The sequence below is a fragment of the Cupressus sempervirens genome, chromosome 3, assembly GCF_028749045.1.
Source record: "Cupressus sempervirens isolate cs-2001-9-10 chromosome 3, ASM2874904v1, whole genome shotgun sequence".
NCBI lineage: Eukaryota > Viridiplantae > Streptophyta > Pinopsida > Cupressales > Cupressaceae > Cupressus > Cupressus sempervirens.
In genome coordinates this window covers 586,684,396-586,698,991 of record NC_143120.1, presented here as the reverse complement: position 1 = coordinate 586,698,991, position 14,596 = coordinate 586,684,396, and the positions used below count along the sequence as shown (strand labels likewise).

Here is a 14,596-nt window from a genome sequence, read left to right as displayed (position 1 = left end):
AAATGCATTTTGTGTTGCACTTAAAGAAAATAACACTTTCAAAGATGATTGGGTTATTGATTTTGGTGCTACACAACACATGACCCACAATAAGGAACAATTTGAATCAATAAGTGAAAATAATATAGAGAAAATATACTTGGGAGATAATAGTGCTTTAGAAGTTAAAGGGATTGGTAATGTGAAGGTTGATAATGGTTTGTTCAAAAATGTGAAGTTAGTCCTTGAATTGAAAACAAATTTACTTTCAATATCTCAAATCGCAAGTTAAGGCTATAGAATAGAATTCTATAATGATAAGTGTTTAATCAAGGATGTTAATGATAGTACAGAGTTATTGTAATTGGTAAAATGGAGAATGGATTATATAAGTTTCAAGAATTTACTTCTAAATGTGAAGATAAAAATATATGTGCTATTGCCCAATATGATGATATGAGCAGGTTATGGCATCAGCATTTGGGGCATGTCAATTTTCAAGGTCTCAAGCTTATGGAAAGATTGTAAATTGTGCATGGGCTTCCAAAGATATCACTAAGTCCCAAGGTATCTGAAGGATGTGCAATGCAAAAGCAACATGTGGAAAGTTTCACTCAAGGTAAATCACGAAGAGCAAAAACCTTTATAGATGATTATAGAAAAAGAATTTGGGTGTATTTTCTACAAAAGAAAGATGAAGTGTTTCAAAAGTTTAAGGAGTTTAAAGGTTTGACTGAAAAATAAAATGGAAAATGTTTAAAGATAATGAGAACTGATAGAGGGATATGGCCTTTTTAGATTTTTGTAAAGAACATGGCATAAAGAAGGAATCAATTGTCTCTTATTCACCCCAACAAAATGGGGTTGTTGAAAGGAAAAATATAACTATAACAGAAATGGCTAGGTGTATGCTTCTTTCTAGAAATCTAGAAGCTAAATTTTAGGCTAAAGTAGTTCATACTACCGTATATATCTTGAATAGAACACCTATTAAGGTGGTTTTGAACATAACACCATAAGAGGCATGGAGTGGAAGAAAGCCTATAGTATCTCATTTTAGAATTTTTGGTTGCAATGCATATGCTCACATTCCTAATGAAAGAAGGAGCAAACTTGAAAGGAAGAGTGAGAAGTGCATAATGGTTGGATATAATGAGGAATCAAGAGGATATAGGTTATACAATCCCAAAACAAATGAAATCTATATTAAAAGAAATGTATGGTTTGATGATGATGTTAAGAAGGATAACTCTCCAACATTATCTTTCTTTCCAATTTTGATTGATGAAGAAAAGTCTACTTCTACCAATGGTCAAAGTCGAGGCGTGCAAACTACTACATGGGAAGAGACTAAAGTCGAAGAATCAAGTGAAAGTGATAATGAAAATCCAAGGAATTTTAGAAGTATCCAAGAAATTTATCAAGAAGGTTCTAGAAATATATTTTCTAACTATGCTCGTATGACTAAAGTAATGTAGGTTGACACTCCAAGCACATATGAAGAAGAAAAAGGAAAAGATGAATGGGAAGCAACTATGCAAGACGAATACAACTATTTGATAAAGAATGGAGCATGGGAACTAACAACACTTCTAGAAGGCAAAAATGTGGTTGGTTGTAAGTGGACCTATAGAGCCAAGTTCACATATGAAGAAGCAAAAGGAAAAGATGAATGGGAAGCGACTATGCAAGAAGAATACAACTATTTGATAAAGAATGGAACATGGGAACTAACAACACTTCTAGAAGGCAAAAATGTGGTTGGTTGTAAGTGGACCTATAGAGCCAAGTTCACATCAAATGGAGCTATTGAAAAATACAAAGCAAGGTTAGTGGCTAAAGGTTTCTCACAAGAAGAAGTTATATACTATACTAAAACCTTTGCTCCAATAGCTAAGATGACTTCCATTTGTACAATAGTTGCTTTAGCTACAAAGTTTGGTTGGAAATTTTTTCAAATGGATGTAAAAAGTGCATTTTTGCATGGTGACTCAAAAGAAGAAATTTACATGCAACACCCACCAGGATTTATTAAGTACAGTGAAGAGAATTTGGCATGTAGATTAAGAAAATCACTCAATGGTCTCAAGCAAGCACCAAGGGCATGGTACTCCAAAATAAATAAGTACTTTCTAGATGTTGGATTTAAAAGAACTAAAGTTGATCCAAATTTGTATGTGAAATATAATGATAATAAAGTTGTTATCATTGTATTGTATGTGGATGACTTGATTATTATAGGATATCACACACATGATATTAAGATAACTAAAGATCAACTCAAAAAAGTTTTTGAAATAACTAATTTAGGACTAATGCACTACTTTTTGGGTATGCAAGTATGACAAGAAGAAGGAAGGATCATGCTTTCTCAAACAAAGTATGCTCTTGATGTGCTCAATAAATTTAATATGAGTGATTGTAAACCATGTAATACACCATGTGAAATGGGATTAAGGTTGAGTACTAACTTTACTCAAAAGAAGGTGGATGGAAAATTGTCTAGGCAGCTTGTTGGAAATCTTTTTTATCTTACTATAACTAGACTAGATGCTATTGCATATGCAGTTGGTATTGTATCCAGGTACATGACAGATCCGCACATTGAACATTAGAAAGCAACTAAAAGATTATTAAGATACATTAAGGGTACTTACCAGCTTGGCATCGAATACAAATATGGAGGAGAGCCTACTTTAGTTGGATACATAGATTTTGATTATGTAGGTGACATTGATGATAGAAAAATAAACTTCAAGATATATCTTCCATCTTGGATCAGGACCAATTTCATGGAGCAGCCAGAAGCAATCAACAGTGTCACTCTCATCGACAAAAGCTGAATATATTGGCTCATCAAAGGAATCTCAAGAAGCACTGTGGCTTAGGCAATTACTTGAAGAAATACACTATCCACAAGACTCTCCAACTATAATATTTTGTGATAATCAAAGTACTATTAAGCTAGCAAAAAATTCAGTATATCATGCAAGGTCCAAGCATATAGAAGAGCATCATCATTTTTTTTGAGATCTAATTGAAAGTCAAGAGGTGGAGCTTCAATTTTGTGGAATTGAAGATCAAATTGTTGATATATTTACAAAAGCATTGTCTATTGTAAAATTTACTAAATTTGGAGATCTATTACAACTCAAGGAAGTTCCTATCCTCTCCAAATAAACATTAAGGCGGGGGGGGGGGGGTGTGTGGGGGGGTGTTAGAATAAATAATGTTTATTTATCTCTTGGTAGTTGGGCATTTAATATGCAATCCAAAAACATCCAGAATTATCTAGATTTCTCCTTTATCTTCACTGTAGCCTTTTAGAACTTTCTGGAGGTCTGCAATATGGTTATAAATACCCAACCTCTTGGTTCATGTATGTAACAAATTTGATAGTGTTTATAGAATCAAGTTTAAGTTTCCTTTGTGCATCTCAGCTTTGTTCTAGTCTATTCTACTACTCTATTTTAACTTTGTTTTGATGATCATTTTTGCTCTTTTTTGATGATCATTTCTACTCTACTTTACAATCCCTGTCGCTATTGTTAATAGTTTATCAGAGGTATTATGAAGAAAATAACACGCTTGCAAAGGTTCAAGGTCTGTTTGGGGTTAAAGGGTGTTTATAAATGAAAATTAAAAAAAAAAGTTGATAAAAGGATAACTACAGATAAAGATTGATTCAATGCATTTGGCAATCAACAACTGCAAATAAAGATAAATTCATTGCATTTGACATACGAAGATTGACAGTGAAATGGTGAAAGGATAAAGAAGACGTAAATGCATTTCTAAACCACGGAGAATTTCCTCTTATCCCATCCTTGGCTATAATAGAATGAACTAATGAAAGAACTTACAAATTCATCCCTTTATTTTGAACTTGTTGATGTGGCTAAGAAGGAAACAACTTCTGTACTCCCTGCTCTACCAATTTTATGGTATAAAATGTTATGATTTTGGAGAACTATTATATTGGATCAGTTGTGATAATGTTTTTTTCAGTAACAAAACATATCAACTAAAAAGGTAAAATATTAAATATAATTAAAAATATATTTAAAAGGAGATCCTACGTTTGGAACTGAACTGTTTGTACTAATTATATTTAATAAAAATTATATATATACATATATATATATATATAAACATTAGTGATTAATTATATTTATTATTTTATTAAATTTATAACTTTTTAATTTTAACAATATTTTAATATATACATATAACAACATAATAGTAAAGCTACAATGAAAATATACCATGTTTGATATTTTACCATGTTCCTCAAATAATGTAGCGTAGGGTAAAACTCCTCACTGAATTATACAAACATCAAACACACCTAGTAGAGGAGGACATCTTGGTAAACTACACCACTTTAGAAAAAAAATAAAAAATTAAATGAACATGACATTGAATTGTTGATGGTATTTCATAGTTATATGTGGCACACTTCGATGTCCAGAAATGCCATGTGTCATTATGCACACCATATTCCACCACCTCCATTGCATCTACTATTGCTAGATAGATTGTTATTATTACAATAAAAGTTTCAACTTCAATGCATGAGCCAACTGGTCGCATGTGAAGATTAGTTTGCAAAGAGGTTTTTGTTAGACCAACCTAATGGGCTATCCAACATCTTGTCAAAACTTTATGTTTCATTTTTTCCCTTTCAAAGTACCTAAAATTATAATTTTCTCGTTACCAAATCTAAGGAAAGAATAGGGAAATGGAGAACTTAGTAATTTGACAAATATTGGTAGTGATATAAAAGTAAGTTGGACAATTTGAATTTTTAGTATACAAGCACTTTTAAAGATGAAACAAAATTTATACAAGCATGCATTTTTAAATATGAATAGTAATTTTTATTAAATTAAATAATCAAGGATAATAAATACACTCCAAGACCTCAGCCTTATTTGAATCATTATGGCCATGTAGGTTGCATGTCAAACTCAAGCAATTGCAGTCTAACTTTATATTACAGCTAAACTGCAAAAATGGTTTCCTTCTACACTCCATGAATATGGCTCCTAGCATTTGTTTTTGTCTTGTTTCTCATATGCCAAAACCTTTACATTAGTTTTAGTCAATTGAATAAGTTTATTAATCACATTGTGTTTAAGGTTAGCACAAACTCCAAAACTTCTACATTTTCACCCAACCAAAAGGCAGGGACTCCTGCTCCTCCAGAGCACTTGTTATCATTGTTAACAATTAGTCCCTGCCTCTTCCAATTAATTTATGCCAAGAAAAAATGAATGCTCTTTCTAAAGCTTGATTTCAACAAAGGATAATTTCCCTAGCTTATTCAAGAAATCAAAAGGTTGTGTTGGCAATATTAGGAATAATGAAAAATTCATTTTTCTAGAGAACTTCTTTCCATATACTCATATTTATTTCCACAAGATTGCTTTAAGCTTGAGTGCAATTTCTATTTTTATACCACGTCCTTTTAACTTTGGGTTAAAAACTCTATCCAAAATGTTTTCCAAAAACATAGCTCTTCAAAATGTCTAGTGTTCTAAATTTAAATAATAATAGAGAAAATTTCACAAATTGATTTAAGTATATATAAAATCAGATTGGTAAATTAATACTCATGTGGTTCAAACACAGCGGCACAAAACAATATTGTTTCTTTCAAAAAAAAAAATTTATATTCATTAAGTAAATATAATCAAATAATCAATTAATATATTAACAAAACTTAAATTGTAATAATATTTAATTTTAGTTTTTTAATTATATTGATCATTGTTATATTATTACATGCAAATGATAATTTAAAAATTTATTATATTAAAAATTTAGCAATAATTATTTTAAAAACTTTTTAAAAATATACATATATAAATAATAAGATATTTTACACAATATTACAATAGCTAACGATAACTTATAACACAATTATTGTTAGATTAAATAATTGTAACAAGATATTAAATTATAAAGATAATCAAACTGAAGTTTTTCCTATAAAATACAATCAACATTTATAGTCTTATAAATCATTCAAAAATCTTCTTTTTTTCCATAATGATCATGGCACTTATGGTGATTAAGTACAATAAACTCATAATTTTTCTATAAGTAAGTAAATTTAGTTTTAGATATTCTTTTTACCATATTTTATTCTCAGTTATTACACCCCCTCTTGCAAAGTAGTCATTTTACTAATCTATTTTTTTTTATGTATCCTAATAGAAGGGACTCAAGCTCGAACAGAGCTCTTGTTTTACTATTATTAGTACTTGCCGGTAGACTAAGTACTATTGTGATACTTTTTGAATTTTACACTTTAACAAAGTGATTACAATTTTTGTTTTCTATGTGTTCGAAATAATCATTCTTTAAATTTTCTTATGAAACTATTTCATTACGTATTATAGATGCAAGTTTTTTTAACTTTATAATTTTTAGAAAATATTTTTCTACAATTTGATTGAGTGAACTCATTTACTTTTTTTATTGATCCGATATGATAGATTTTAAAACTAATACTTTTTTAAGACTAGTTTTTTATTAAGCTAGTGTGATTCACTAATGTTTAATAATTTTTTGAATGTAAGTGAGTTGTTTTAGATTTTTAGATTTTAATATTATATTTTCTTATAATATAATTTTTATAATAAAAATTACTAAAAAAATTATAGTATTTATATTATATAATTGTTTAAAAAATATTATTTTATATTATTATTATCAAAATATTACTATTTTCATATTATAATTTCTTTATAATATATTAATAATTATATTTATAATTAGACAAAAGTCTATAAGACAATGATAAATTGTGAGTTTCAAGTTTTAGATTCCAATTCAATAATAATAGTTAGCATAATAATTAATCTTGACTTTGACCTGTTGACTTGTTTCTTTACACTTCTATTTTTACTGTTACAAACATCATTTCTTAAGAATACCCATTGCACATCATTCTATTTTTACTGTTACAAACATCATTTCTTAAGAATACCCATTGCACATCAAGTTTTATTTCATTTCATTTGTTTTGTTTACTAGTAGGTACGTTCCGAGAGCTCTTCTTGCTTCTACCGATCCTCATAAAACCAGGTATTTCCAGAATAAAGGGGTGCGCAATTTTTTGAGAGGGCCGCTGGTGAGGTGTTGACGAAAAATTTATGGATTTTCTGGCGATGTGGGGCTGTCAGCGATGTACGGATTCCACCATTCAAATAGAACTAATGCTCACTAGTGTGCATTGACGGTGTTGAAGGTGGAAGGAAATACTTAATATTTGGCAAAGCAGATTTAGTTGAAGCAGCGAGCGCGGCAAGGCAAGTGGAAGAAAGGCATGTCCACAGCTAAGCAGTTTTCTTTCTGTAAGATTTGCAGGTTAAATCATAATAAAGGGAAGGGTCACAAATATTCTCTCAATCACAAGAAACGCCTCGCCGAGGTACTCTCCAAATTCCTCAAGAAAATTGAAGACGTTGTTTACTTTGCCAAGAACCCCACGCTTCTTCAATCTCAATACCAACACCGCAACGACTTCTGGTGCGTTGTCTGCGAGGAGGATATACACGAAACCCAGAGCTTGGTTGCCTGGTATTCTTTGTTCCCTTTCCTACTTAAATGTACTAAATACCCAACATATTTGATTACTATCCTTGTAGTACAATGCCAAGGGGATGTGATCCTGTTGACAGTGGAATAGCAACCATACTAATTCCTACTCTTTTATGTTCTGCCTCTTACATTGTGATTACATTCTTTAGAATAAACCATTAAGGTTAAAATATGTGTTCAGCGCATCTGAAAGACAATAGAAAAAGCACTGCGAAAATATTACTATTAAAGACCAAGAGCAGCTGCGTATTCAAGGCTGGACTTGCACATGGAAATATATTTGATAAGCACAATAGCTTACACAGTTAAGGCCCTTTGCAGTAGAGGAAAACAATTACATAGAGTAGAGTTTGCTCGTAAGAGACTCCACGGGAAAAAGCCTTAGGTTTGCTTAACATTACAAGCAATGTACTCTCATCAACCTATATTAAAACTCTGACAGATTATGTGACATAATTTAAAAATTCAGGAATAAACAGACATAAAACATTTTTCTGCAGTTGACAGATAGCTGTCCACTGTTTCATCATAACTTCTAAGCCACAATTCAAAATCCTGACTTCTTAGATGTGTTGAAAGGATAAGGATGAAATCTAAACAGCGCTGCTCTCGGAATTTGGGAAGACCAAGTCCACAAATGCAGAAATGTACGGGATACGTGTCTGTGGAAATGAATCCTGCCTGCACAATTGAACCCGTACCTGGGCAAATGGACTGGCAGAAAACTGATTGCTACAATCAGTTGCTTTGATCTTCTTTTCAATCAGATCCTAGTTGGATGATTCAATGGTGATGAACCAAAATCAATGAGAAAGCAAGTGTGCAATGGACCCAGGATAATGTGATGCTCTATAAAGCTGTTAGAATAGTCTCCTAAATGTTCCATAACAAATTTCTTAGGATAACCGTTACATGCTACTAGATTATTTAAGTTGGTTTACAATTCCGCAATGGTTAGTAAAGTGTTTGAAAATGTTCAAATTTGAATTTTGAATCTAAAAAATGTGAATTTTCAGATCTGTGAGTGCGGAGATGATTTGAGTTAAGTTTCCACCCATAAATCTGATCTAGGGTAGTGAATGGTAGGTCTAAGGATTGCAATGTCAGACCCCCACAAAAGTAGGAGATCAAAGCCTGAAGAATCAGATTGCAGCTTTTCACTAGTCAATTGTAGGTTATTAAATTACTATAATGCTGATAAAACCAATACACAACAGTTAAATGTTTATTAGTTAAGGTAGGGATTAGTAAATGATTAAGCACTGGATAAGAAAGGATAGCAAATGGCAGCAATCAGTAGACATGATTTTTTAAAGGAATAGCTCTTTCCAAATAGACATGTCTCCTCAAACGAGATATAGAGTTATAAATGTTAAATCTACAGCCCAGAAATGCATGAAGATAACCAGCAATAAGCAGAAGACAGAACTGAAACAAGGAACACCAGAAATATCCTGGGAAAACCCTTCTAGAATGGAGGGAAAAACCCAGCCACACAACAAAACATATCTTTATTAATAATGAAATTCAAGTGTACAATATCTTTTGCTTGATGCAAATATATAATAATAGGAGGGACTCTTCACATTATAACCGAAGGTCTCTTGAGATTCTCATAACTCCTATAATTAATTATAACTCTTCGAATATTCATGCCTCAATGCATGTGAATGACTTTTGTCATTTATATTTAATATTACAAATTAAACTTAAGTGTCATTTCCAGCTGAAGATGACAATAACGGTAATAACGTCCAGATAAAGATCTCTATCGCAGCTACAAACTTTAACACTCCCTCTTAGCAAGAGAGAGATCTTTAACTGAACAGTCACATAAAGCTGCAACCAAAAAATGTCAATGATAAATTCTGATCATATGAATTCAAAACATAATTCATGGAGTTACTCAACATGAATACTTGTAACAATAAATCATATTCATGGAATCACTCAACATGAAAACCTATAACAATGAGTCATATTCATGGAATCACTCAACATGAAAAGATTTGCAAGACTCATAGCTAAGCCTTTATTCACAGACTCTCTCAACGTGAACTGTCATCTCTCAACATGACATCCAACTCTGATCACGGATCTCTCAACGTGATGACATCATGGACACTCTCAGCATGATGTTCACTATCACATAGTGAAAGAATTATCATAGCTGATCTTACAATCTCATTTATTCACACAGGAATAGAAATAGGCATAACATAATAGGACTTTGCTCCATTTGAGTGTCAAATTTTATAAATACCACAAGCATCACAGGCATATATGAGAATGAAAGGGAATTCCATAAGTACTCCCTTTTAATTATAAAGCCTCTCTCTGAAGCTACAATCTCCCTCTAAATATCAACATCTCCCTCTTGCTTAAATCAACCTATAGCCTTTCTTGTTGATCCTACAACCAAGAGAGATTATTAAAATCAACTATCAATGCTAAAAATAATCTCTTTCAAGCAATATAACCATAAATACTCATATCTTTGTGATCTAATCTCAATAAACACGCATACACAGAGATTCAGAATAATGCCTGTAAATCTCAGCATCAATATAATAATAAGAATATAATATTAACATCACAATAATATTAAAATCATTATAAAGATAACAAAGAAAACCTCCCTCTACAATCATAAGCTCCCTCTGAGTCTTATATCTGCAGAAGATGTAAGTTCTAGTTGCTTCCATAGAACCACTACATAAAATGAGCATATTGCACCACAATCTGAAAAGACTCCCTCTGAATATGATCTTCCCTTTTTAAATGAAGATAGGTATCATCAATACAAATAATGTTTGCATGTTCATCAATCTTTCATCACTTCATTAATGCATCCTGCAATGAAATGAGATTAATAAAACCTATCATTTAGATCAATGCAAACTCTATACCCAGTGTTGTAAAAATTCGATATTCAATGATATAATTATGAGATACTTATCTCTTTCATATGCAGATTCACCAATGTTTTCAAGCAAGATATCCTTTGCTCAGCAACAATTCCAAGAGCTTACTTAAAGACCATGCAACTGAAAACAAATTCAAACATGCATACAAACTACAAGCGTTGCTATAACACTGACTATTAAATCATACCAAGAACAACAGATTATGGTATAGCCTCTGTAATGGATATTAAAATAGTATCTCACGATGACACTAAGTCATTCAACAAATACTCTACAGCTAGATGCCAATCACAGAGTCTGAATTCACTCACAATTTATTGTGCTGGAAACAGTAACCAATATAATCCTTGGAGTAAATAGTTACAATGACACTACTTAGAATTCCTCTGAAATACATTAGCATCAACTTCAAACTGTTACTTTCGCAGCGACTTCAATTTAGAAGTCTTCTATTCTAATTCCATGTCAATACACAAAACAGAATCAGTATAGGTAACTAATACACAATTCATACTAAGACCTCAAAAAAGTTTTCTGACATATGCGATCACAGATCATGAAAATAAATGCAAATATTTATTTTTCTACACTGCTATCCGTACATAAGAGATTCTGACATTAGCCTCAATAGCCAAGAAACTTAGAGAGATAAGATGAAATAATTATGTGACAGTAACATCTGTAAATTCTTCTGTTGAGCTCTCTCAAATGAATAGGCAGCCACAGGGACAAAGACATATCAGAAATATAATTGTCATGGCACAGTCCTTATCAGATGTAAAACTGCAAACTTGAATTGATCTTACTTAGCAACTTAAACTTCTACTGATAAATATTAAATATAAACAATTATTTAGATTAAAATCATATACCTGTAAATGAAGTTCGAGCAGGAGAGAGAAGCAATATTTTATGTCACAGTGACTTGCCCCATTCCCCTTTTACTGTCCGAGCAACAACAAATTCCCTCATGCATGTGCGAACACATCTCGGACATTCATCAACTCACATCAAAACCAATAGCAATTAGTTTCAAGAACAATAACTTTATTTTATGTGGAATACAATCTTGACTCAAAACTTATCATAGCATTCCGAGCTTCCTCTCCGTCAATGAAAATGTTTGTCCAGAAATTAGAAAAAGCTTCGACCAACCAAAACGTGATATCGAGCATTCAATAAGCAAGACGAAAGTCATACAGGAAAAAGAAAAGCCACAAGCCTTGGTGGATCATAATAAGAAAGACGTCAAATCACATCAATAAGTACCGAAGAACAATCTTTTGAGGCCAGTTTCGAAAAGAAGATTGCTATGAACCTAATTTGATAGTATAATTTCTATTGAAATTGAGGTACTGTTCAACCCCGACTATTGACATAGACCCATGATATGATTTGAACAATCATAAAACAAAGAAGGCACATAAATCTCAAAGTATCTGCAGCTCATGAATAAGAAATCAAGAAGACTAAACTCTTCTATTGTTCATCTTGTATATATATCGAAGAAACCAATGAGTTTTACCCCAGCACACGTAGAGGCAAAGATAATCAAAGTAACTGACAATATCAATACAATAAAGGTAGAATGAACCAAAGACATACAACTGTTACCGAGTCAAATTTTAAAATTGAACCACCTCAACATTCTCAGACCCATGACTCAGACATCAATGCCATATCATCAAAGCTGAAGAACATGCATTCACTACATGAGAGAGCCAAAACAAGCTAACGACGAAAGAAAAAAAAAAAAACAAAAACAAATACATGCACTGAAATTGAACACACATGGGCCACCATACAGAGGTACTACTGTCGATTGAATTGCTTGCACCGCAACACATTGCCTTATGCAAAATAACCCTCCCGATACAAATAAAATATCATCTCATGAGCAGAGAAATTTAAACCGATCTAACACAAAGAAATGAGCCATATTAAATATGATTGAAACTGAAAGTCCGCACAGAGAGATTGCAGAAGTTCTCGCCTGCGAGTGGTGGCCATCATGGTGAACCCCTGTTTTGCCAAACTCAAAGCAAACTCCCTTACAAGTCCTGAAGGTGCCCCCATCATCAACACTACCTTTGCCTTCTCCTCCATTTTTACGCATGAAATCCCCATCAATAGAAAGATAAAGATGGAAATTGCAGGAGATTTCGAGATTCGAAAGCAATCAACTACGTAGGAAAGCTTCTCGTTGAGAATGAGATGATAACTCTATTCATCGATAACTCTCTTTGCAAAATACTATCGTTAGAGATTTGTCAACCCTCTAAACATGAGATAAAAACTATCCTTAGCAAGGTCTTCTAAGATTGAAGAAATACATTCCTTTATGTAGAAAAATACTAACATCCCTCCAAGAGATCGCCTATAATTTGAAAAGCCAGGAGATTGACGATACAAACAAATCTAGCATGCGCATGTTAAATCTAGCATGCGCTGGCAATCATAAAGCCATGTTAAATAAAAATAGCTTGGATCACAAATAGAGACAAAATAAATAGATCACAACCCAAATTGAACCACAAATATAATAGAAAGATTCCCTATTTCTGATATCAAAAGAACTAGGCTCTGATACCATGTTAAATCTACCACCCAGAAATGCATGAAGATAACCAGCAATAAGTAGAAGACAAAATTGAAACAAGGAACACCAGAAATATCCTGGGAAAACCCATCTAGAATGAAGGGAAAAACCCAGCTACACAACAAAACATATCTTTATTAATAATGAAATTCAAGTGTACAATATCCTTTGCTTGATGCGAATATATAATAATAGGAGGGATTCTTCACATTATAACCAAAGGTCTCTTGAGATTCTCATAACTCCTATAATTAATTATAACTCTTCGAATATTCATGCCTCAATGCATGTGAATGACACATGTCATTTATATTTAATATTACAAATTAAACTTAAGTTTCCTTTTCAGCTGAAGATGACAATAATGGTAATAACGTCCAGATAAAGATCTCTATCGCAGCTACAAACTTTAACAATAAATGGGATAAGAAATGGGGATACAAGAGATCATTGAAGAGGTAGAATCATATGCATTCAGAAGAGCTTTCAGATGCAGATGTAAATATATTAACCAACAACTTAGTTATCTCTCTAAATACTAAAATAGTGTGTTACAAGATATAATGAATTACGTCTCGAACGGGTCATTGTTGAAGAATATTATATTGCTAATGTTGTAGCTTTATATGTACAAGTTGTTCTTGTTATAATTCTGCATTTGCATAATAGAGTAGATGTAGTGATTTCTTAAAAGCATCATCCAATCTGCCATTTTGTAATGGAGGAGAGATGTGGGCGTATGAGGAAGCCTAGTAGTCTGGTGGTTTATTCAAGTTAAGTTTAGAAGGCCTAATGATGAATGTATCTTGTGCCTTTAGGTTGCTGAATGAATGATGTACTTCTGTTCCCCTAAACGCGATGGATAGGCTCAAGGCGCTTGGTATGATCTCCTAGGGGCTTCATACCATGGATGAGTCACTGGATGAAGCCTTAAAGAAATCCCACATATACTATATGACCATTATGATTTGTAACTTATTATATGCCCATTTATCCTAAGTTACCATGGTTCATCCCTGCACCCCCCCGAACTAGCAGAAGTTTGAACTAGTTCAAAGTTCGGGTCTAGTTCGATGTCTAGTCTAGGCAGGGTATGGAAATTTCCTTGTTGGTTCAAACTGGTTTGAAACAAGTTCCGACCTGGACGGACCACTGCGTTAAGCGTCGAACCAAGTTTGAAACACGTCATTTCTGGGTCCTGCAGACGACAATAAAGTGTTTAGTTTGCAAAATTTAATGAGTTTTTGGTGTCCACAACCTTGAAAGGTTGTTATGAAATGTTTTTGGTGTTTTTTGTTTCTAAACAGGTTATTTTGTCTTAAACAAGAGCAAATAGGTGGTTGAGCAAGAGTTTGGTTGTGCAAGGAGTTCGAAGATTGATTTGTGGGTTTTCTTCAAACGTCTGTGCCTTATTCCTACACGTTTACAAGCCTACAATTGCTGGAAAAGGTAAGTTCTTGTTCCATTTTGCTTTTGTTTT

General features: G+C 32.6%; 1 protein-coding gene across 1 annotated transcript in view; it reads left to right on the top strand.

Moving 5' to 3' along the window:
- The first annotated feature begins 6,949 nt into the window (after positions 1-6,949).
- LOC149568032 (coiled coil protein) overlaps positions 6,950-14,596 on the top strand; it is a 144,446-nt gene continuing 136,799 nt past the window's right edge. Inside the window, exon 1 of the mRNA XM_089821034.1 lies at positions 6,950-7,569. Within this exon, the coding sequence (XP_089677160.1) occupies positions 7,316-7,569 (254 nt within the window). The 5' untranslated portion in view covers positions 6,950-7,315. The remainder of the gene's footprint in view (positions 7,570-14,596) is intronic.